Genomic DNA, 25,414 nt, shown 5'->3' with positions numbered 1-25,414 from the left:
CGTTCAATCACCATATCATCAGTTTAAAGCTGTATTAAGCAATCAGAATTATTATAATAACTTTCTCTTTAAAAGGCATCACTCACCAGCTACATGTTTTTTCCCATTCCGGTGTACAGACAGCATTTCAATGGTGTCAAAAACTGGTCGGTGAACACACACGGTACACGTGTACCTGTAACAGACATAATGTTAAAAAAAAAAAAAATAAGAAAATGGACAAACTAGGGCTGCAACAACTAAATCGATAAAATTGATAATAATAAATAATGAAAATCATTGCCAAACACTCGGAAAAATACCCATAATTATATAATCCGTTTAGTCTGACTCACAGCAGCAGCTCCTACATACCATTCCCTCCCTGTAATCACTGTGACAACTGGCCCCGCCCCTTCCTTCTCCCAGAAGGCCAGAACCACATGGCTGTGACACTCATCTAACTAAGTCAAAAATTCACATTTGGGATGCTGAAAGTTAGGGTAGGTGCGCATTAATTTAGGTGCAGTTATCATTAATGGACTGTTTAGGGTTAATTTAGGGCCAGTTATGGTTAATGGGGTGTTTAGGTGCAGCTATGGTTAATGGAGTATTTAGGGGCAGTTATGGTTAATAGGGTGTTTAGAGTTAATTTTGGGGCAGCTATGGTTAATGGGATGTTTAGGGTTAATTTAGGGGCTGTTGTGGTTGATGGGGTCTTTAGGGTTAACTTAGAGGCTGTTGTGGTTAATAGTGTATTTAGGGTTAATTTAATAAGAACGACTGAGGGTTAATTTAATTAATTTAATAAAGTTATCTTAAGGCGCAGTTAGAGGTAAAAGGGGAGGGCAGACTAAGGGGAATCTAAATCCTGGGGACAATTAAAATTAAACCAGTGATATTTATAAAAGTACGGTGTCAGTGTGCTGTGAACAGGTCTGTGACTCTATGAGGGGACTATGAGATATCAGGGAGGTATAAGGCATATCTAGGGAGGACAGAGTGACATATCTAGGGGTATAAGGCATATGTGGGGAGGGCAGCGTGGCATGTCTGGGGAGGATGGAGTGGTGTAAAAGGCGTATCAGGCACAATGGCATATGTATGGGTAGAGTGGAGTGGCATATGTGGAAGGCAGCGTGGAGTGGCATATGTGGGAGGCAGCATGGCATGTCTGGGAGGCAGCATAGCAAGCCTGGGCTCAAATGTGCATAAATTGGGGAGGCCAGTTGAGAAATAAAGACAAAAATTGCATTTAATCCTAATTTTTTGAATTCTCCTGTGTGTATTTAACATCATTTGCTTATTACATTATTTTAAACAAATGAAAAATGTACATTCATTTGTTTATCCAATTAATCGAAAAAATAATCGTTGGTTGCAGCCCTAGTACAAACAGATACACTTCAACTCCAACAACTCCAGCACTAGGCACACTCCCACGCATACAGTAGCCAGACACATGCTAAAACACACACAGATTCCAGGACTAGACACACAGACTGACACTGCACACACAGATACCCACAAAGACTCCAGCACTAGACAACACAACAGACACAAACACACTCACAAAAATCCCAGCACTGGACAGGCGTGCACACAGTGACTCAAAAACTAAACACACAAAGAGACTCTCACGCCAGGCACACACAGAGTCCAGCACGAGACAAACACTCAGACTCCCACACTAAACACACATCGCAGAGTCAGAGTACACACAAATACACACTACACACACACCCCTGCACTAGACAAAACACACTCACACACTAAGATTCTGACCCCAGTGCTACACAAACACACTCACACACAGAGATCCAATCAATAGACACACATGTGCTCCTGGCCAAAGCACCAGACACATGCACATGCCACCCAAACCTACACAAACACACACACAAAGTTTGCAATGTGTCTGACATCACAGCTATGAAAGTGAGAGACTGGGCAGAGGAGAGAGAAGCAAATCACAGCAACAGATCTAGTGAAAACACATCTGACGCCACACATACACACCGATGCACATATAGACTCTGGAGCTAGACACACTAACGCACACACATTCTGACACCAGACAGACCCCGGTACTACACAAATACGCTCAGACGCCAAGCACACGCTCAAACGCCAGACACACACACCAACACTCAGATACCAAAGCTAGACACACACCAACACACACACTCAGACACTAGATATCCAAAAAAAATGAAGCAGAGGCTCAGCACTGAAATGAGAAGGTGAGTTAATTTCACGCAGGCAACGTTTCGACGTGCAAGTCTTTCTCAAGCCTTAAAACATTAGTGCACACGCTAAAATATTTATGAAAAACAAGTGATTAAGGGGTCAGACGCACTCGATCCTACATAAAAATTTGAAGTGACAGGGCCAACTGACCAGTCTATATATAAAGTGCAAAGCCAGTCAATGCGTATTTAGGTTGATTGTGAATTAAATTATTTTGGAAAAATATTTATTTTTATATATATTTATTAACTTAAACATTATCCTTTATCTCTTTTAGATTCAATTTATTTCAACTCAGCTGATGGTTATTCATTTATTATACGCAGTTGGTCCAGTAGGTTTAGTTAATGCTTTTTTATGATTATTAGAGATTAGAAAATATTTTACTGGTGCAGCTGCATTGACAGACTGATCTTTAATATTGTATATTATAAAGATACAATTTAGTTACAGTAATATCTTTAGATCATATAGTGTCTGTATTTGTACTACAGTGTTCATTTAAAACTTGCATACACTTTGATATAATAGATATATATTTGTAGTATATTTATCACTTCACTTTCATATTTATTCTCTTTTTAGATAATGATATTTACATATACTCATTGACTGGCTTTGCACTTTATATATAGACTGGTCAGTTGGCACTGTCACTTTAAATTGTTATGTAGGATCGGGTGCATCCAACCCCTTAATCACTTGTTTTGCATAAATATTTGAGCGTGTGCACTAATGTTTCTAAAGCTTGAGAAAGACCTGCGTGTCGAAACATTGCCTGCGTGAAATAAACTCACCTTACAATTTGAGCCTTTGCATCTTTATTTTGGATTTATTGAAGGACTTGGTGGTACCCCGGCTCGTGCACCATCTCACTACTGAGTGCTGCCTTCCAACCTTTCTGTGTCCGACGCTAGAGACACACACCAACACGCAGAAACTGTCGCCAGACACACACACACACACACACCAACACGCAGAAACTGTCGACAGAGACACACACACACACCAAAAAGTATCACCACCTCTGATAGCACCTCTCACTTTTACTAGGATTTGGCTAAAATCAAAAAGTGTAAGCCAACAGGTGGAATAGTGCAAGAGTCTTTAATAACACAAGAATTTTATCTTACAAAGCCCAGGCGCGCACTGACCCCAAAAGCCCAGACTCGTTAATGGGTAGTTTAGGATTAATTTAGGTGCAGTTAGGGTTAATGGGGTCTTCAGGACTAATTTAAGGGCAGTTATGGTTGATGGGGTCTTAAGGATTAATTTAATGCAGAGAGTTTATTGAATTAATTTAAACAGGTTAACTTAGGGAGTAGTTAGATTCCCATTAGTTTGCCCCCCCCTTTGATGTCTAACTGTTGGGGCAGTGAAGATTAACCCAGTATTTATATTTAAAAGTGCCAGTGAGCTGGAAATGCTTTTTAACAATGTTTTTTCTTTTATTCTACCGTTTGGTTTTAAAATCCTGTTTATTAAATTATCTAAATAAGCAAAAATTTTACTTGTTTTTTTTAAACAATTAATCTAAAAACCTATCAGACAACTAATCTTTTATGAAAATAATCGTTAGCTGCAGCCCTAGTTCTGTACTTTAACAACGTGCATCTGTTATAGTAACGTTCATAGATTTATGGCTTCATGTAACTTTTACCTGTTTTTAATAAAAGTTGTTCTTGTTTTACTACACAAATTGTGGTCTGACTGATCCATGAGTAGCAGAAGTGTGACTGGGGGGGACTCGTCAGCACATAACAGGGGTACCCAGCCTTGTTACATGCACACAGACCATTACACTCACACATACATACACGGACTACAGCGCTAGACACATAATGAATCCAGCGCTAGACACGCATACACACAAAGAGCCGGCCCTAAACAAATATACACACAATCTCCAGCGCTAGACATACACACAGACTTGCACACAACACCAACACACTCCGACGCCAGACACACACCAACACGCAGAAACCGAAGTTAGGCACACTGTTAGGGATATAAATGAGACAAATTAGGCAAAACCAATATTCTATCACATTTGCAAAATAAACGACGCAATCAAATATTGTAAGACCACATCCACAATATTAACCCCTTAATGACAAAGCCCATACATGTACGGGCTCAAAATGTATTGTTTTCTACAGGTTTTGGGACCGCCCATTTTCCTTAAGGGTTTAATACAAAGAAACCCTATATTTTATCTCTGATCCAAAATCCTTTCACATCACACCCAAAAATATACATTTAAATGAGATATTTTATCATTACCACGGTAATCATATATTTATCATAAAAACACAATTGAGAAATATCTATATTAGTCATGCAGTGCATAATATAAAAGAAAACCATTATCTTAAACACATGTCAAAATTTATCTAATCCAAAATACAGTATATTAGCAATGAGTTATCAAATATGATTACTTCATGAATCTAACACACACTAAATGCTACAGGTTCAAAAAGCACATGGCACAAACATTTTAGCTTAATCAATTAATTATCACCTTAAATAAATGGCATTTATTATCAAACCCATTAATTACCACTCCACTCAGCAACCAGAATAATAATAATCAGGGTGGTAACAAATATAGCACTCTCTCTCTCTCTCTCTCTCTCTCTCTCTCTATTAGTCTTACTAATATGAAAATTAATATAATTTAATAATATCTAATGGATATTAGGGACTTTTTTAATAGATGCAAATAATGTCAAACTTCATCTACAGATAAAAATACCTTTTCCATCATTGTCATTATCACGGGTTATAAGCTGCAGTCTCACAAGCCGTCATATACAATAACGCCATATACTATTTCCCAGAAGAAGGGAAATCTATATTGAAGTCGACAAAATTCACCTCTATTCAGGATAATAAAACCATTAGATTTACCACCACTTGTTGCTCTGGTCCAACTAGTCCTTCACATTCAGTGGAAAAAAGAAGAACTTTAGAAAAGTTATATATGTTACAAACTCAAAGTAATTCTGACAGTAAAATACGGTGCCAGGATCTTGGGATGTTCAAAAATTCATATTGTTTGGGGGAAATTTGTATCGGTGAATCGGTAAGTCCCTAAATTATTTTAAACATAATATTTTAAAGACCAGGCTTATTGTCATATTCTCCACCCATCAGAAACTCCAGCCATAAACACACATCGCAGAGTCAGAGAGTACACACAAATGCACACACACACCCCTGCACTAGACAAAACACACTCACACACTAACATTCTGACCCCAGTGCTACACAAACACACTCACACACAGAGAACCAATCAATAGACACACACATGTGCACCTGGCCCATGCACCAGAAACATGCACATGCCGCCCAAACCTACACACAAAGTTTTCAATGTGTCTGACATCACAGCTAGGAGAGTGAGAGACTGGGCTGAGGAGAGAGAAGCAAATCACTGCAACATATCTAGTGAAAAGACATCTGACGCTACACATACACACCGATGCACATATAGACTCTGGAGCTAGACACACTAACGCACACACATTCTGACACCAGACAGACCCCAGTACTACACAAATACGCTCAGACGCCAAGCGCGCTCTCAAACGCCAGACACGCACACCAACACTCAGAAACCAAAGCTAGACACACCAACACGCACACTCAGACACTAGAGATCCAAAATAAAGAAGCAGAAGCTCAGCACTGAAATAAGGTTTGTTTATTTCACAAAGGCAACATTTCAACACGCAGGTCTTTCTCAAGCCTTAAAACATTAGTGCACACGCTCAAATATTTATGCAAAACAAGTGATTAAGGGGTCAGACGCACCCGATCCTACATAAAAATTTCAAGTGACAGGGCCAACTGACCAGTCTATATATAAAGTGCAAAGCCAGTCAATGCGTATTTAGGTTGATTGTGAATTAAATTATTTTGGAAAAATAGTAATTTATTTTTATATATATTTATTAACTTAAACATTATCCTTTATCTCTTTTAGATTCAGTTTATTTCAACTCAGCTGATGGTTATTCATTTATTATACGCAGTTGGTCCGGTAGGTTTAGTTAATGCTTTTTTATGATTATTAAAGATTAGGAAATATTTTACTGGTGCAGCTGCATTGACAGACTAATCTTTAATATTGGATATTATAAAGTTACAATTTAGTTACAATAATATCTTTAGATCATATAGTGTCTCTATTTGTATTACAGTGTTCATTTAAAACTTGCATACACTTTGATATAATAGATATATATTTGTAGTATATTTATCACTTCACTTTCATATTTATTCACTTTTTAGATAATGATATTTATATATACTCATTGACTGGCTTTGCACTTTATATATAGACTGGTCAGTTGGCACTGTCACTTTAAATTGTTATGTAGTATCGGGTGCATCCAACCCCTTCATCACTTGTTTTGCATAAATATTTGAGCGTGTGCACTAATGTTTCTAAAGCTTGAGAAAGACCTGCGTGTCAAAACATTGCCTGCGTGAAATAAACTCACCTTACAATTTGAGCCTTTGCGTCTTTATTTTGCATTTATTGAAGGACTTGGTGGTACCCCGGCTCGTGCACCATCTCACTACTGAGTGCTGCCTTCCAACCTTTCTGTGTCCGATGCTAGAGACACACACCAACACGCAGAAACTGTCGGCAGAGACACACACGAACACACCAAAAAGTCTCACCACCTCTGATAGCACCTCTCACTTTTACTAAGATTTGGCTAAAATCAAAAAGTGTAAGCCAACAGGTGGAATAGTGCAAGAGTCTTTAATAACACAAGGATTTTATCTTACAAAGCCCAGGCGCGCACTGACCCCAAAAGCCCAGACTAGTTAAATGGGTAGTTTAGGGTTAATTTAGGTGCAGTTAGGGTTAATGGGCTTTTCAGGACTAATTTAAGGGCAGTTATGGTTGATGGGGTCTTAAGGGTTAATTTAATGCAGAGAGTTTATTGAATTAATTTAAACAGGTTAACTTAAGGAGTAGTTAGACATCAAAGGGGGGGGGGCAAACTAACGGGAATCTAACTGCTGGGGGCAGTGAAGATTAACCCAGTATTTATATTTCAAACTGCCAGTGAGCTGGAAATGCATTTTATCAAAGTTTTTTCTTTTATTCTACCGTTTGGTTTTAACATCCTGTTTATTAAATTATCTAAATAAGCAAAAATTTTACTTGTTTTTTTTTTAAACAATTAATCTAAAAACCTATCAGCCAATTAATCAATTATGAAAATAATCATTAGCTGCAGCCCTAGTTCTGTACTTTGAAAACGTGCATCTGTTATAGTAACGTTAATAGAATTATGGCTTCATGTAACTTTTACCTGTTTTTAATAAAAGTTGTTCTTGTTTTACTACACAAATTGTAGTCTGACTGATCCATGAGTAGCAGAAGTGTGACTGGGGGGGACTCGTCAGCACATAACAGGGGTACCCAGCCTTGTTACATGCACACAGACTATTACACTCACACATACATACACGGGCTACAGCGCTAGACACAGAATGACTCCAGCGCTAGACACGCATACACACAAGAAGCCAGCCCTAAACAAATATACACACAATCTCCAGCGCTAGACATACACACAGACTTGCACACAACACCAACACACTCCGACGCCAGACACACTCACACACCAACACGCAGAAACCAAAGCTAGACACACTGTTAGGGATATTAATGAGACAAATTAGGCAAAACCAATATTCTATCACATATGCAAAATAAACGACACGATCAATTATTGTAAGACCACATCCACAATATTAACCCCTTAATGACAAAGCCCATACATGTACGGGCTCAAAATGTATTGTTTTCTACGGGTTTTGGGACCGCCCATTTTCCTTAACGGTTTAATACAAAGAAACCCTATATATTATCTCTGATCCAAAATCCTTTCACATCACACCGAAAAATATAAATTTAAATAAGATTTTTTATCATTACCACAGTAATCAAATATTTATCATAAAAACACAATTGAGAAATATCTATATTAGTCATGCAGTGCATAATATAAAACAGAAACATTATCTTAAACACGTCAAAATTCATCTAATCCAAAATACAGTATATTAGCAATGAGTTATCAAATATGATTACTTCATGAATCTAACACACACAAAATGCAACAGGTTCAAAAAGCACATGGCACAAACATTTTAGCTTAATCAATTAATTATCACCTTAAATAAATGGCATTTATTATCAAACCCATTAATTACCACTCCACTCAGCAACCAGAATAATAAAAATCAGGGTGGTAACAAAAATATCTCTCTCTCTCTCTCTCTCTCTCTCTCTATTAGTCTTACTAATATGACAATTATTTTAATTTAATAATATTAAATGGATGTTAGGGACTTTTTTAATAGATGCAAATAATGTCAAACTTCATCTACAGGTAAAAATACCTTTTCCATCATTGTCATTATCACAGGTTATAAGCTGCAGTCTCACAAACCATCATATACAATAATGCAATATACTATTTCCCAGAAGAAGGGAAATCTATATTGAAGTCGACAAAATTCACCTCTATTCAGGATAATAAAACCATTAGATTTACCACCACTTGTTGCTCTGGTCCAACTGATCCCTCAGGTTCAGTGGAAAAAAGAAGAACTTTAGAAAAGTTACATATGTTACTAACTCAAAGTAATTCTGAGAGTTAAATACGTTGCCAGGATCTTGTAATGTTCAAAAATTCATATTGTTTGGGGGAAATTTGTATCGGTGAATCGGTGAGTCCCTAAATTATTTTAAACAGAATATTTTAAAGACCGGGCTTATTATCATATTCTCCACCCATCAGAGACTCCGGCGCTAAACACACATCGCAGAGTCAGAGAGTACACACAAACGCACACACACACACACATCACTGCACTAGACAAAACACACTCACACACACTAACATTCTGACCCCAGTGCTACACAAACACACTCCCACACATAGATCCAATCAATAGACACACACATGTGCACCTGGCCCATGCACCAGACACATGCACATGCCGCCAAAACCTACACAAACACAAAGTTTTCAATGTGTCTGACATCACAGCTATGAGAGTGAGAGACTGGGCAAAGGAGAGAGAAGCAAATCACAGCAACAGATCTAGTGAAAAGACATCTGACGCTACACATACACACCGATGCACATATAGACTCTGGAGCTAGACACACTAACGCACACACATTCTGATACCAGACAGACCCCAGTACTACACAAATACACTCAGACGCCAAGCACGCGCTCAAACGCCAGACACGCACACCAACACTCAGAAACCAAAGCTAGACACACACCAACACGCACACTCAGACACTAGAGATCCAAAATAAAGAAGCAGAGGCTCAGCACTGAAATAAGGTGAGTTTATTTCACAAAGGCAACGTTTCAACACGCAGGTCTTTCTCAAGCCTTAAAACATTAGTGCCCACGCTCAAATATTTATGCAAAACAAGTGATTAAGGGGTCAGACGCACCCGATCCTACATAACAATTTCAAGTGACAGGGCCAACTGACCAGTCTATATATAAACTGCAAAGCCAATCAATGCATATTTAGGTTGATTGTGAATTAAATTATTTTGGAAAAATATTAATTTATTTTTATATATATTTATTAATTTAAACATTATCCTTTATCTCTTTTAGATTTCAGTTTATTTCAACTCAGCTGCTGGTTATTCATTTATTATACGCAGTTGGTCCGGTTGGTTTATTTAATGCTTTTTTATGATTATTAGAGATTAGGAAATATTTGACTGGTGCAGCTGCATTGACAGACTGATATTTAATATTGTATATTATAAAGATACAATTTAGTTACAGTAATATCTTTAGATCATATAGTGTCTGTATTTGTACTACAGTGTTCATTTAAAACTTGCGTACACTTTTTTGATATAATAGATATATATTTGTAGTATATTTATCACTTCACTTTCATATTTATTCTCTTTTTAGATAATGATATTTATATATACTCATTGACTGGCTTTGCACTTTATATATAGACTGGTCAGTTGGCACTGTCACTTTAAATTGTTATGTAGGATCGAGTGCATCCAACCCCTTAATCACTTGTTTTGCATAAATATTTGAGCGTGTGCACTAATGTTTCTAAAGCTTGAGAAAGACCTGCGTGTCAAAACATTGCCTGCGTAAAATAAACTCACCTTACAATTTGAGGCTTTGCATCTTTATTTTGGATTTATTAAGGGACTTTTTATTCCCCCGGCTCGTGCACCATCTCACTACTGAGTGCTGCCTTCCAACCTTTCTGTGTCCGACACGAGAGACACACACACCAACACGCAGAAACTGTCACCAAACACACACACCAACACACAGAAACTGTCGCCAAAGACACACACACACCAACACGCAGAAACTGTCGCCAGAGACACACACACACACACACACACACACACGAACACACCAAAAAGTCTCAACACCTCTGATAGCAACTCTCACTTTTACTAGGATTTGGCTAAAATCAAAAAGTGTAAGCCAACGAGTGTAATACCGCAAGAGTCTTTAATAACACAAGGATTTTATCTTACAAAGCCCAGGTGCGCACTGACTCCAGAAGCCAAGACTGGTTAATGGGTAGTTTAGGGTTAATTTAGGTGCAGTTACAGTTAATGGGGTCTTCAGGACTAATTTAAGGGCAGTTAGGGTTGATGGAGTCTTAAGGGTTAATTTCATGCAGAGTGTTAATTAAATTAATTTAAACAGGTTATTTTAAGGTGTAGTTAGATGTAAAAAGGGGGGGCAAACTAACGGAAATCTAACTCCTGTGCGCAGTGAAGATTAACCCTGTATTTATATTTAAAAGTGCCAGTGAGCTGTGAACCTATGAGGGCACTGTGAGATATCTGGGGGAATAAGGCATATCTGGTGAGGGCAGATTGGCATATCTGGGAGGCAGTGTGGCAAGCCTGGGCTCAGATGTGCATAACGGGGGGGAGGGGGCAGATTGGGAAATAAAAACAAGAAATGCATTTTATCAGAGTTTTTTGTTTTATTCTACCGTTTGCTTTTAACATCCTGTTTATTAAATTATCTAAATAAGCAAAGATTTGACTTTTTTGGTTTCAGACAATTAATCTATTAATCCAAAAACCTATCAACCAACTAATCGATTAAGAAAATAATCGTTAGCTGCAGCCCTAGTTCTGTACTTTAACAACGTGCATCTGTTATAGTAACATTAATAGAATTATGGCTTCATGTAAGTTTAAACTGTTTTCAATAAAAGTTATTCTTGTTTTACTACACAAATTGTGGTCTGACTGATCCATGAGTAGCAGAAGTGTGACTGGGGGGGGACTCGTCAGCACATAACAGGGGTACCCAGCCTTGTTACATGCACACAGACCATTACACTCACACATACATACACGGACTACAGCGCTACACACAATGACTCCAGCGCTAGACACGCATACACACACAGAGCCAGCCCTAAACAAATATACACACAATCTCCAGCGCTAGACATAAACACAGACTTGCACACAACACCAACACACTCCGACACCAGACACACTCACACACCAACACGCAGAAACCGAACCTAGACACACTGTTAGGGATATTAATGAGACAAATTAGGCAAAACCAATATTCTATCACATATGCAAAATAAATAACACTATCAATTATTCTAGGACCACATCCACAATATTAACCCCTTAATGACAAAGCCCATACATGTACGGCCTCAAAATGTATTGTTTTCTACGGGTTTTGGGACCGCCCATTTTCCTTAAGGGGTTCATACAAACAAAAACCCTATATTTTATCTCTGATCCAAAATCCTTTCACATCACACCGAAAAATATAATTTATATGAGATTTGAACATTACTACGGTAATCATATATTTATCATAAAAACACAATTGAGAAATATCTATACTAGTCATGCAGTACATAACATAAAACAGAAACATTATCTTTAACACGTCAAAATTCATCTAATCCAAAATACAGTATATTAGCAATGAGTTATCAAATATGATTACTTCATGAATCTAACACACACAAAATGCAACAGGTCAAAAAGCACATGGCACAAACATTTTAGCTTAATCAATTAATTATCACCTTAAATAAATGGCATTTATTATCAAACCCATTAATTAACACTCCACTCAGCAACCAGAATAATAATAATCAGGGTGGTAACAAAAATATCACTCTCTCTCTCTCTCTCTATTAGTCTTACTAATATGACAATTAATATAATTTAATAATATCTAATGGATATTAGGGAATTTTTTAAATAGATGCAAATAATGTCAAACTTCATCTACAGGTAAAAATACCTTTGCTATCATTGTCATTATAACGGGTTATAAGCTGCAGTCTCACAAACCGTCATATACAATAACGCCATATACTATTTCCCAGAGGAAGGGAAATCTATATTGAAGTCGACAAAATTCACCTCTATTCGGGATAATAAAACCATTAAATTTACCACCACTTGTTGCTGTGGTCCAACTAGTCCTTCAGGTTCAGTGGAAAAAAGAAAAACTTTAGAAAAGTTATAAAAAAAAGTCATAAAAAGTAATTCGGAGAGTCAAATACGGTGCCAGGATCTTGGGATGTTCAAAAATTCATATTGTTTGGGGGAAATTTGTATCAGTGAATCAGTGAGTCCCTAAATTATTTTAAACAGAATATTTTAAAGACCAGGCTTATTGTCATATTCTCCACCCATCAGAGACTCCGACGCTAAACACACAAATGCGCACACACACACCACTGCACTAGACAAAACACACTTACACACTAACATTCTGACCCCAGTGCTACACAAACACACTCACACACAGAGATCCTATCAATAGACACACACATGTGCACCTGGCCCATGCACCAGACACATGCACATGCCGCCAAAACCTATACAAACACACACACAAAGTTTTAAATGTGTCTGACATCACAGCTATGAGAGTGAGAGACTGGGCAAAGGAGAGAGAAGCAAATCACAGCAACAGATCTAGTGAAAAGACATCTGACGCTACACATACACACCGATGCACATATAGACTCTGGAGCTAGACACACTAACGCACACACATTCTGACACCAGACAGACCCCAGTACTACACAAATACGCTCAGACGCCAAGCACGCGCTCAAACGCCAGACACGCACACCAACACTCAGAAACCAAAGCTAGACACACACCAACACGCACACTCAGACACTAGAGATCCAAAATAAAGAAGCAGAGGCTCACCACTGAAATGAGAAGGTGAGTTAATTTCACACAGGCAACTTTTCAACACGCAAGTCTTTCTCAAGCCTTAAAACATTAGTGCACACGCTCAAATATTTATGCTAAACAAGTGATTAAGGGGTCGGACGCACACGATCTTACATAAAAATTTGAAGTGACAGGGCCAACTGACCAGTCTATATATAAAGTGCAAAGCCAGTCAATGCGTATAGATAAATAATTATATAAAAAGTCTGAATAAATATGAAAGTGAAGTGATAATAGATATTTGTAGTATATTTATCATGTCAAATAAACAGACTGATCTCGGGAGCTAAGCAAAGCTGTGCCTGGTTAGTACGTGGATGGGAGACTACTTGAAAATACCATACCAACCGTCATAGGCCTCACTATATAATCCATTTAGTCTGACTCACAGCAGCAGCTCCTACTTACCAGTCCCTAACTGGGTTAATTTAGGGCCAGTTATGGTTAATGGGGTATTTAGGTGCAGCTATGGTTAATGGAGTATTTAGGGGCAGTTATGGTTAATAGGGCGTTTACGGTTAATTTAGGGGCATTTATAGTTAATGGGGTGTTTAGGGTTAATTTAGGAGCAGCTGCAGTTAATGGGGTGTTTGGGGTTAATTTGAGGCAGTTGTGGTTAATGGTGTGTTTAGGGTTCATTTAGGGGCTGTTGTTGTTGACAGGGTCTTTAGGGTATGCTGTGGTTAATGGGGTGTTTAGGGTTAATTTAGGGGCAGTTATGGTTAATGGGGTGTTTAGGGTTAATTTAGAGTAGTTGTTTTGATGGGGTATTTAGAGTTAATTTAGGGGTAGTTATGGTTAATGGGGTGTTTAGGGTTAATTTAGGGGCAGCTATGGTTAATGGGGTGTTTAGGGTTAATTTGAGGCAGTTGTGGTTAATGGTGTGTTTAGGGTTAATTTAGGGTGGTTGTTTTGATGGGGTATTTAGAGTTATTTTAGGGGTAGTTATGGTTAATGGGGTGTTTAGGGTTAATTTAATGATGACCACTGAGGGTTATTTTGATTCTTTTAATAAAGTTAACTTAAGGTGCAGTTAGATATAAAGGGGGGGCTAACTAAGGGGAATCTAAATCCTGGGGGCAGTGAAGATTAACCCAGTACTTTTTTATTAAAGTATGGTGTCGGTGTGATGCGAACGGGTCTGTGACTCTATGAGGGGACAATGAGATATCTGGGGGGAGTATAAAGCATATCTGGGGAGGACAGAGTGACATATCTGGGGGTATAAGGCATATGTGGGGAGGGCAGTGTGGCGTGTCTGGGGAGGACGGAGTGGTGTATCAGGGTGTATAAGGCATAATATCTGGGGCCACAGTGGCATTTCTGGGGTAGAGTGGAGTGGCATATGTTGGGAGGGCAGCGTAGCATGTCTGGGGAGGATGGAGTGGTGTATAAGGCGTATCAGGCACAGTGGCATATGTGGGGGTGGAGTGGCATATGTGGGAGGCAGCGTGGAGTGGCATATGTGGGAGGCAGCGTGGAGTGCCATATGTGGGAGGCAGCATGGCAAGCCTGGGCTCAAATGTGCATAAATTGGGGGGAGATGGTTGGGAAATAAAGACAAGAAATGCATTTTATCAAAGTTTTTTTTTTTTATTCTGCTGTTTGTATTAAACATCATTTGTTTATTAAATTATTTTAAATAAATGAAAAATTTACATTGGTTTTTATCCGATTAAATCGACAAAATAATCAGCCAACTAATAGATTATGAAAATAATCGTTAGTTGCAGCCCTATCTCTTTTAGAGTCTGTTTATTTCAGCTCAGCTGATGGTTATTCATTTATTATACGCAGCTGGTCCTGTAGGTTTATTTAATGCTTTTTTGAGATTATTAGAGATTAGCAAATATTTGACTGGTGCAGCTGCATTGACAGACTGATCTTTAATATTGTATATTATAAAGTTTAGGGCTGCAACTAACGATTTTCATCATAATCGATTAGTTGACCGATTATTTTTTCGATTATTCGGATAAGAAAAACTAATGTACACTTTTAATTTCTTTACAATAATTTAATAAACAAATGATGTTAAATACACACAGCAGAATAAAAAAAAACATTTGATAAAATGCATTTCTTGTCTTTATTTCACAACCAGCCCCCCCCATTTATGCACATTTGCCACGCTGCCTCCCACATATACCATTTCACGCTGCCTCCCACATGTCACTGTGCCTGATACGCCTTATACCCCGATACACCACTCCATCCTTCCCACACATGCCACACTGCCCTCCCCACATATGCCACTCCACTCTACCCCCAGATATGCCACTCTGGCCCCAGATATGCCTTATACACCCTGATACACCACTCCGTCCTCCCCAGACATGACACACTGCCCTCCCCACATATGCCTTATACCCCCAGATATGTCACTCTGTCCTCCTCAGATATGCCTTATACCCCCCCAGATATCTCATAGTCCCCTCATAGAGTCAGAGACCTGTTCACAGCACACTGACACCATACTTTTAGAAACAAGCACTGGGTTAATCTTCACGGCCCCCAGGATTTAGATTCCCCTTTATCTCTAACTGCACCTTAAGTAAACTTTATTCAATGAATTAAATTACCCCTCAGTCCTCATCATTAAATTAACCCTAAACACCCCATTAACCATAACTACCCCTAAATTAACTCTAAATACCCCATCATAACAACCACCCTAAATTAACCCTAAACACACCATTAACCACAACTGCCTCAAATTAACCCTAAACACCCCATTAACCATAGCTGCCCCTAAATTAACCCTAAACACCCCATTAACCATAACTGCCCTAAATTAACCCCCACCTCCCCTTTCAGTAGCCCAAATATTAATTTTATACTTACAGTTAGATGAGTGTGACAGCCACGTGGTTCTGGCCTTCTGGGAGAAGGAAGGGGACGGAGCCAGTTGTCACAGTGATTACAGGGACAGACTGGTAAGTAGGAGCTGCTGCCCTAATAAAGTTACAATTTAGTTACAGTAATATCTTTAGATCATATAGTGTCTGTATTTGTAGTACAGTGTTCATTTAAAACTTGCGTACACTTTTTAGATATAATAAATATATATTTGTAGTATATTTATCACTTCACTTTCATATTTATTCACTTTTTAGATAATGATATTTATATATACTCATTGACTGGCTTTGCACTTTATATATAGACTGGTCAGTTGGCACTGTCACTTTAAATTGTTATGTAGGATTGTGTGCATCAGACCCCTTAATCACTAGTTTTGCATAAATATTTGAGCGTGTGCACTAATGTTTCTAAAGCTTGAGAAAGACCTACGTGCCAAAACATTGCCTACGTGAAATAAACTCACCTTACAATTTGAGTGCTGAGCCTCTGCGTCTTTATTTTGGATGTATTGAAGGACTTGGTGGTACCCCGGCTCGTGCACCATCTCACTACTGAGTGCTGCCTTCAAACCTTTCTATGTCCGACACTAGAGACACACACCAACACGCAGAAACTGTCGCCAGAGACACACCAACACGCAGAGACTGTCGCCACAGACACACACACACCAACACACCAAAAAGTCTCACCACCTCTGATAGCACCTCTCACTTTTACGAGGATTTGGCTAAAATCAAAAGTGTAAGCCAACGGGTGTAATACCGCAAGAGTCTTTAATAACACAAAGATTTTATCTTAGAAAGCCCAGGTGCGCACTGACTCCGGAAGCCCAGACTGGTTAATGGGTAGTTTAGGATTAATTTAGGTGCAGTTATGGTTAATGGGGTCTTCAGGACTAATTTAAAGGCAGTTATGGTTGATGGGGTCTTAAGGGTTAATTTAATGCAGAGTGTTAATTGAATTAATTTAAAAAGGTTAATTTAAGGTGTAGTTAGACTTAAAAGGGGGGCAAATTAACAGGAATCTAACTGCTGGGGGCAGTGAAGATTAACCCTGTATTTATATTTAAAAGTGCCAGTGAGCTGTGAACCTATGAGGGCACTGTGGGATATCTGGGGGAATAAGGCATCCCAGGGGGCACAGTGGCATATCAGGGGGTATAAGGCATATGTGGGGAGGGCGGAGTGGCATATCTGGGAGGCAGTGTGGCATATCTGGGAGGCAGTGTGGCAAGCCTGGGCTCAGATGTGCATAACGGGGGGGGGGGCAGATTGGGAAATAAAAACAAGAAATGCATTTTATCAAAGTTTTTTTTTTATTCTACCGTTTGGTTTTAACATCCTGTTTATTAAATTATCTAAATAAACGAAAATTTTACTTTTTTTTTTAAAACATAATTGAATTCATCTATTAATCTAAAATCAGCCAACTAATCGATTATGAAAATAATCGTTAGCTGCAGCCCTAGTTCTGTACTTTGAGAACGTGCATCTGTTATACTAACGTTAATAGAATTATGGCTTCATGTAAGTTTTACCTGTTTTTAATATAAGTTGTTCTTGTTTTACTACACAAATTGTGATCTGACTGATCCATGAGTAGCAGAAGTGTGACTGGGGGGGACTCGTCAGCACATAACAGGGGTACCCAGCCTTGTTACATGCACACAGACCATTACACTCACACATACATACACGGACTACAGCGCTAGACACAGAATGACTCCAGCGCTAGACACTCATACACACACACAGAGCCGGCCCTAAACAAATATACACACAATCTCCAGCGCTAGACATACACACAGACTTGCACACAACACCAACACACTCAGACACCAGACACACACACACCAACACGCAGAAACTGAAGCTAGACACACTGTTAGGGATATTAATGAGACAAAATAGGCAAAACCAATATTCTATCACATATGCAAAATAAATAACGCGAACAATTATTGTAAGACCACATCCACAATATTAACCCCTTAATGACAAAGCCCGTACATGTACGGGCTCAAAACGTATTGTTTTCTACGGGTTCTGGGACCGCCCATTTTCCTTAAGGGTTTAATACAAAGAGAAACCCTATATTTTATCTCTCATCCAAAATCCTTTCACATCACACCGAAAAATATAATTTAAATGAAATCTTTTATCATTACCATGGTAATCATATATTTATCATAAAAACACAATTAAGAAATATCTATATTAGTCATGCAGTGCATAATATAAAACAGAAACATTATCTTTAACACGTCAAAATTCATCTAATCCAAAATACAGTATATTAGCAATGAGTTATCAAATATAATTACTTCATGAATCTAACACACACAAAATGCAACAGGTTAAAAAAGCACATGGCACAAACATTTTAGCTTGATCAATTATCACCTTAAATAAATGGCATTTATTATCAAACCCATTCATTACAACTCCACTCAGCAACCAGAATAATAATAATCAGGGTGGTAACAAAAATATCTCTCTCTCTATTAGTCTAACTAATATGACAATTAATATAATTTAATAATATCTAATGAATATTAGGGACTTTTTTAATAGATGCAAATAATGTCAAACTTCATCTACAGGTAAAAACACCTTTGCCATCATTGTCATTATCACGGGTTATAAGCTGCAGTCTCACAAGCCGTCATATACAATAACGCCATATACTATTTCCCAGAAGAAGGGAAGTCTATATTGAAGTCGACAAAATTCACCTCTATTCAGGATAATAAAACCATTACATTTAACAACACTTGTTGCTGTGGTCCAACTGGTCCTTCAGGTTCAGTGGAAAAAAGAAGAACTTTAGAAAAGTTATATATGTTACAAACTCAAAGTAATTCTGAGAGTAAAATACGGTGCCAGGATCTTGTGATGTTCAAAAATTCATATTGTTCGGGGGAAATTTGTATCGGTGAATCAGTCAGTCCCTAAATTATTTTAAACATAATATTTTAAAGACCGGGCTTATTATCATATTCTCCACCCATCAGAGACTCCGGCGCTAAACACACATCGCAGAGTCAGAGAGTACACACAAATGCACACACACACACACACACACACATCACTGCACTAGACAAAACACACTCACACACTAACATTCTGACCCCAGTGCTACACAAACACACTCACACACAGAGATCCAATCAATAGACACACACATGTGCACCTGGCCCATGCACCAGACACATGCACATGCCGCCCAAACCTACACACAAAGTTTTCTATGTGTCTGACATCACAGCTAGGAGAGTAAGAGACTGGGCAAAGGAGAGAGAAGCAAATCACAGCAACAGATCTAGTGAAAAGACATCTGACGCTACACATACACACCGATGCACATATAGACTCTGGAGCTAGACACACTAACGCACACACATTCTGACACCAGACAGACCCCAGTACTACACAAATACGCTCAGACTCAGACTGATCTCGGGAGCTAAGCAAAGCTGTGCCTGGTTAGTACGTGGATGGGAGACTACTTGGAAATACCATACCAACCGTCATAGGCCTCACTATATAATCCATTTAGTCTGACTCACAGCAGCAGCTCCTACTTACCAGTCCCTAACTGGGTTAATTTAGGGCCAGTTATGGTTAATGGGGTATTTAGGTGCAGCTATGGTTAATGGAGTATTTAGGGGCAGTTATGGTTAATAGGGCGTTTACGGTTAATTTAGGGGCATTTATGGTTAATGGGGTGGTTAGGGTTAATTTAGGAGCAGCTGCAGTTAATGGGGTGTTTGGGGTTAATTTGAGGCAGTTGTGGGTAATTGTGTGTTTAGGGTTCATTTAGGGGCTGTTGTGGTTGACAGGGTCTTTAGGGTTAATTTAGGGGATGCTGTGGTTAATGGGGTGTTTAGGGTAAATTTAGGGGCAGTTATGGTTAATGGGGTGTTTAGGGTTAATTTAGAGTAGTTGTTTTGATGGGGTATTTAGAGTAAATTTAGGGGTAGTTATGGTTTATGGGGTGTTTAGGGTTAATTTAGGGGCAGCTATGGTTAATGGGGTGTTTAGGGTTAATTTGAGGCAGTTGTGGTTAATGGTGTGTTTAGGGTTAATTTAGGGGTAGTTATGGTTAATGGGGTGTTTAGGGTTAATTTAATGATGAGGACTGAGGGTTAATTTGATTAATTTAATAAAGTTAACTTAAGGTGCAGTTAGATATAAAGGGGGGGCTAACTAAGGGGAATCTAAATCCTGGGGGCAGTGAAAATTAACCCAGTACTTTTTTATTAAAATACGGTGTCGGTGTGATGCGAACGGGTCTGTGACTCTATGAGGGGACAATGAGATATCGGGGGGGGGGGGGGATAAGGCATATCTGGGGAGGACAGAGTGACATATCTGAGGGTACAAGGCATATGTGGGGAGGGAAGTGTGGCATGTCTGGGGAGGACGGAGTGGTGTATCAGGGTGTATAAGGCATAATATCTGGGGCCACAGTGGCATTTCTGGGGTAGAGTGGAGTGGCATATGTTGGGAGGGCAGCGTAGCATGTCTGGGGAGGATGGAGTGGTGTATAAGACGTATCAGGCACAGTGGCATATGTGGGGGTGGAGTGGCATATGTGGGAGGCAGCGTGGAGTGGCATATGTGGGAGGCAGCGTGGAGTGGCATATGTGGGAGGCAGCGTGGAGTGCCATATGTGGGAGGCAGCATGGAGTGGCATATGTGGGAGGCAGCGTGGAGTGCCATATGTGGGAGGCAGCATGGCAAGCCTGGGCTCAAATGTGCATAAATTGGGGGGAGATGGTTGGGAAATAAAGACAAGAAATGCATTTTATCAAACTTTTTTTTTTATTCTGCTGTTTGTATTAAACATCATTTGTTTATTAAATTATTTTAAATAAATAAAAAATTTACATTGGTTTTTATCGACAAAATAATCGGCCAACTAATAGATAAAGAAAATAATCGTTAGTTGCAGTCCTATCTCTTTTAGATTCGGTTTATTTCAGCTCAGCTGATGGTTATTCATTTATTATACGAAGTTGTTCCTGTAGGTTTACTTAATGCTTTTTTGAGATTATTAGAGATTAGGAAATATTTGACTGGTGCAGCTGCATTGACACACTGATCTTTAATATTGTAGATTATAAAGTTTAGGGCTGCAACTAACGATTTTCATCATAATCGATTAGTTGGCCGATTATTTTTTCAATTAATCGGATAAGAAAAACGAATATACATTTTTAATTTCTTTAAAATAATTTAATAAACAAATGATGTTAAATACACACAGCAGAATAAAAAAAAAAACCTTGGATAAAATGCATTTCTTGTCTTTATTTCACAACCAGCCCCCCCCCCCCATTTATGCACATTTGCCACGCTGCCTCCCACATATACCATTTCACGCTGCCTCCCATATATACCATTTCACGCTGCCTCCCATATATACCACTCCACGCTGCCTCCCACATGTCACTGTGCCTGATACGCCTTATACCCCGATACACCACTCCATCCTTCCCACACATGCCACACTGCCCTCCCCACATATGCCACTCCACTCTACCCCCAGATATGCCACTCTGGCCCCAGATATGCCTTATACACCCTGATACACCACTCCGTCCTCCCCAGACATGACACACTGCCCTCCCCACATATGCCTTATACCCCCAGATATGTCACTCTGTCCTCCTCAGATATGCCTTATACCCCCCTGATATCTCATAGTCCCCTCATAGAGTCAGAGACCTGTTCACAGCACACCGACACCATACTTTTACAAATAAGCACTGGGTTAATCTTCACGGCCCCCAGGATTTAGATTCCCCTTTATCTCTAACTGCACCTTAAGTAAACTTTATTAAATGAATTAAATTAACCCTCAGTCCTCATAATTAAATTAACCCTAAACACCCCATTAACCATAACTACCCCTAAATTAACTCTAAATACCCCATCAAAACAACCACCCTAAATTACCCCTAAACACACCATTAACCACAACTGCCTCAAATTAACCCTAAACACCCCATTAACCATAGCTGCCCCTAAATTAACCCCCACCTCCCCTTTCAGTAGCCCAAATATTAATTTTATACTTAGTTAGATGAGTGTCACAGCCATGTGGTTCTGGCCTTCTGGGAGAAGGAAGGGGACGGAGCCAGTTGTCACAGTGATTACAGGGAGGGACTGGTAAGTAGGAGCTGCTGCCCTAATAAAGTTACAATTTAGTTACAGTAATATCTTTAGATCATATAGTGTCTGTATTTGTACTACAGTGTTCATTTAAAACTTGCGTACACTTTTTTGATATAATAGATATATTTATCACTTCACTTTCATATTTATTCACTTTTTAGATAATGATATTTATATATACTCATTGACTGGCTTTGCACTTTATATATAGACTGGTCAGTTGGCACTGTCACTTTAAATTGTTATGTAGGATCGGGTGCATCAGACCCCTAAATCACTTGTTTTGCATAAATATTTGAGCGTGTGCACTAATGTTTCTAAAGCTTGAGAAAGACCTGCGTGTCAAAACATTGCCTGCGTGAAATAAACTCACCTTACAATTTGAGTGCTGAGCCTCTGCGTCTTTATTTTGGATTTATTGAAGGACTTGGTGGTACCCCGGCTCGTGCACCATCTCACTACTGAGTGCTGCCTTCCAACCTTTCTGTGTCCGACGCGAGAGACGCACACCAACACGCAGAAACTGTCACCAAACACACACACCAACACTCAGAAACTGTCACCAGAGACACACACACCAACACACAGAAACTGTCGCCAGAGACACACACACACCAACACACCAAAAAGTCTCACCACCTCTGATAGCACCTCTCACTTTTACAAGGATTTGGCTAAAATCAAAAGTGTAAGTCAACGGGTGTAATACCGCAAGAGTCTTTAATAACACAAAGATTTTATCTTAGAAAGCCCAGGCGCGCACTGACTCCGGAAGCCCAGACTGGTTAATGGGTAGTTTAGGGTTAATTTAGGTGCAGTTATGGTTGATGGGGTCTTAAGGGTTATTTTCATGCAGAGTGTTAATTTAATTAATTTAAACAGGTTAATTTAAGGTGTAGTTAGACTTAAAAGGTGGGAAAATTAACAGGAATCTAACTGCTGGGGGCAGTGAAGATTAACCCTGTATTTATATTTAAAAGTGCCAGTGAGCTGTGAACCTATGAGGGCACTGTAGGATATCTGGGGGAATAAGGCATCCCAGGGGGCACAGTGGCATATCAGGGGGTATAAGGCATATGTGGGGAGGGCGGAGTGGCATATCTGGGAGGCAGTGTGGCAAGCCTGGGCTCAAATGTGCATAACGGGGGGGGGGGGGCAGATTGGGAAATAAAAACAATAAATGCATTTTATCAAAGTTTGGTTTTTTTATTCTACCGTTTGGTTTTAACATCCTGTTTATTAAATTATCTAAATAAACGAAAATTTTACTTGTTTTTTTAAATAGAATTAATCTATTAATCTAAAAACCTATCAGCCAACTAATCGATTATGAAAATAATCGTTAGCTGCAGCCCTAGTTCTGTATTTTGAGAACGTGCATCTGTTATACTAACGTTAATAGAATTATGGCTTCATGTAAGTTTTACCTGTTTTTATTAAAAGTTGTTCTTGTTTTACTACACAAATTGTGGTCTGACTGATCCATGAGTAGCAGAAGTGTGACTGGGGGGACTCGTCAGCACATAACAGGGGTACCCAGCCTTGTTACATGCACACAGACCATTACACTCACACATACATACACGGACTACAGCGCTAGACACATAATGAATCCAGCGCTAGACACGCATACACACAAAGAGCCGGCCCTAAACAAATATACACACAATCTCCAGCGCTAGACATACACACAGACTTGCACACAACACCAACACACTCCGACACCAGACACACTCACACACCAACACGCAAAAACTGAAGCTAGACACACTGTTAGGGATATTAATGAGACAAATTAGGCAAAACCAATATTCAATCACATATGCAAAATAAATGACGCTATCAATTATTGTAAGACCACATCCACAATATTAACCCCTTAATGACAAAGCCCGTACATGTACAGACTCAAAATGTATTGTTTTCTACAGGTTTTGGGACCGCCCATTTTCCTTAAAGGGTTAATACAAAGAGAAACCCTATATTTTATCTCAGATCCAAAATCCTTTCACATCACACCGAAAATTATAATTTAAATGAAATCTTTTATCATTACCTCGGTAATCATATATTTATCATAAAAACACAATTGAGAAATATTTATATTAGTCATGCAGTGCATAATATAAAACAGAAACATTATCTTTAACCCATGTCAAAATTAATCTAATCCAAAATACAGTATATTAGCAATGAGTTATCAAATATGATTACTTCATGAATCTAACACACACAAAATGCAACAGGTTAAAAAAGCACATGGCACAAACATTTTAGCTTAATCAATTAATTATCACCTTAAATAAATGGCATTTATTAGCAAACCCATTAATTACCACTCCACTCAGCAACCAGAATAATAATAATCAGGGTGGTAACAAATATAGCACTCTCTCTCTATTAGTCTTACTAATATGACAATTAATATAATTTAATAATATCTAATGGATATCATGGACTTTTTTAATAGATGCAAATAATGTCAAACTTCATCTACAGGTAAAAATACCTTTTCCATCATTGTCATTATCACGGGTTATAAGCTGCAGTCTCACAAGCCGTCATATACAATAACGCCATATACTATTTCCCAGAAGAAGGGAAGTCTATATTGAAGTCGACAAAATTCACCTCTATTCAGGATAATAAAACCATTAAATTTACCACCACTTGTTGCTCTGGTCCAACTGGTCCTTCAGATTCAGTGGAAAAAAGAAGAACTTTAGAAAAATTATATATGTTAAAAACTCAAAGTAATTCTGACAGTAAAATACGGTGCCAGGATCTTGGGATGTTCAAAAATTCATATTGTTAGGGG

The 25,414-nt window shown here is 38.7% G+C and overlaps 1 protein-coding gene across 1 annotated transcript in view; it reads right to left on the bottom strand.

Moving 5' to 3' along the window:
- The window catches only part of SCNM1 (sodium channel modifier 1), a 64,225-nt gene that overhangs the window by 27,491 nt on the left and 11,320 nt on the right, over positions 1–25,414 (bottom strand). Inside the window, exon 3 of the mRNA XM_053475000.1 lies at positions 87–175. Within this exon, the coding sequence (XP_053330975.1) occupies positions 87–175 (89 nt within the window). The remainder of the gene's footprint in view (positions 1–86; positions 176–25,414) is intronic.

Source organism: Spea bombifrons, chromosome 9 (assembly GCF_027358695.1).
Source record: "Spea bombifrons isolate aSpeBom1 chromosome 9, aSpeBom1.2.pri, whole genome shotgun sequence".
Taxonomy (NCBI): domain Eukaryota; kingdom Metazoa; phylum Chordata; class Amphibia; order Anura; family Pelobatidae; genus Spea; species Spea bombifrons.
This window is presented reverse-complemented; position numbering and strand designations above follow the sequence as displayed.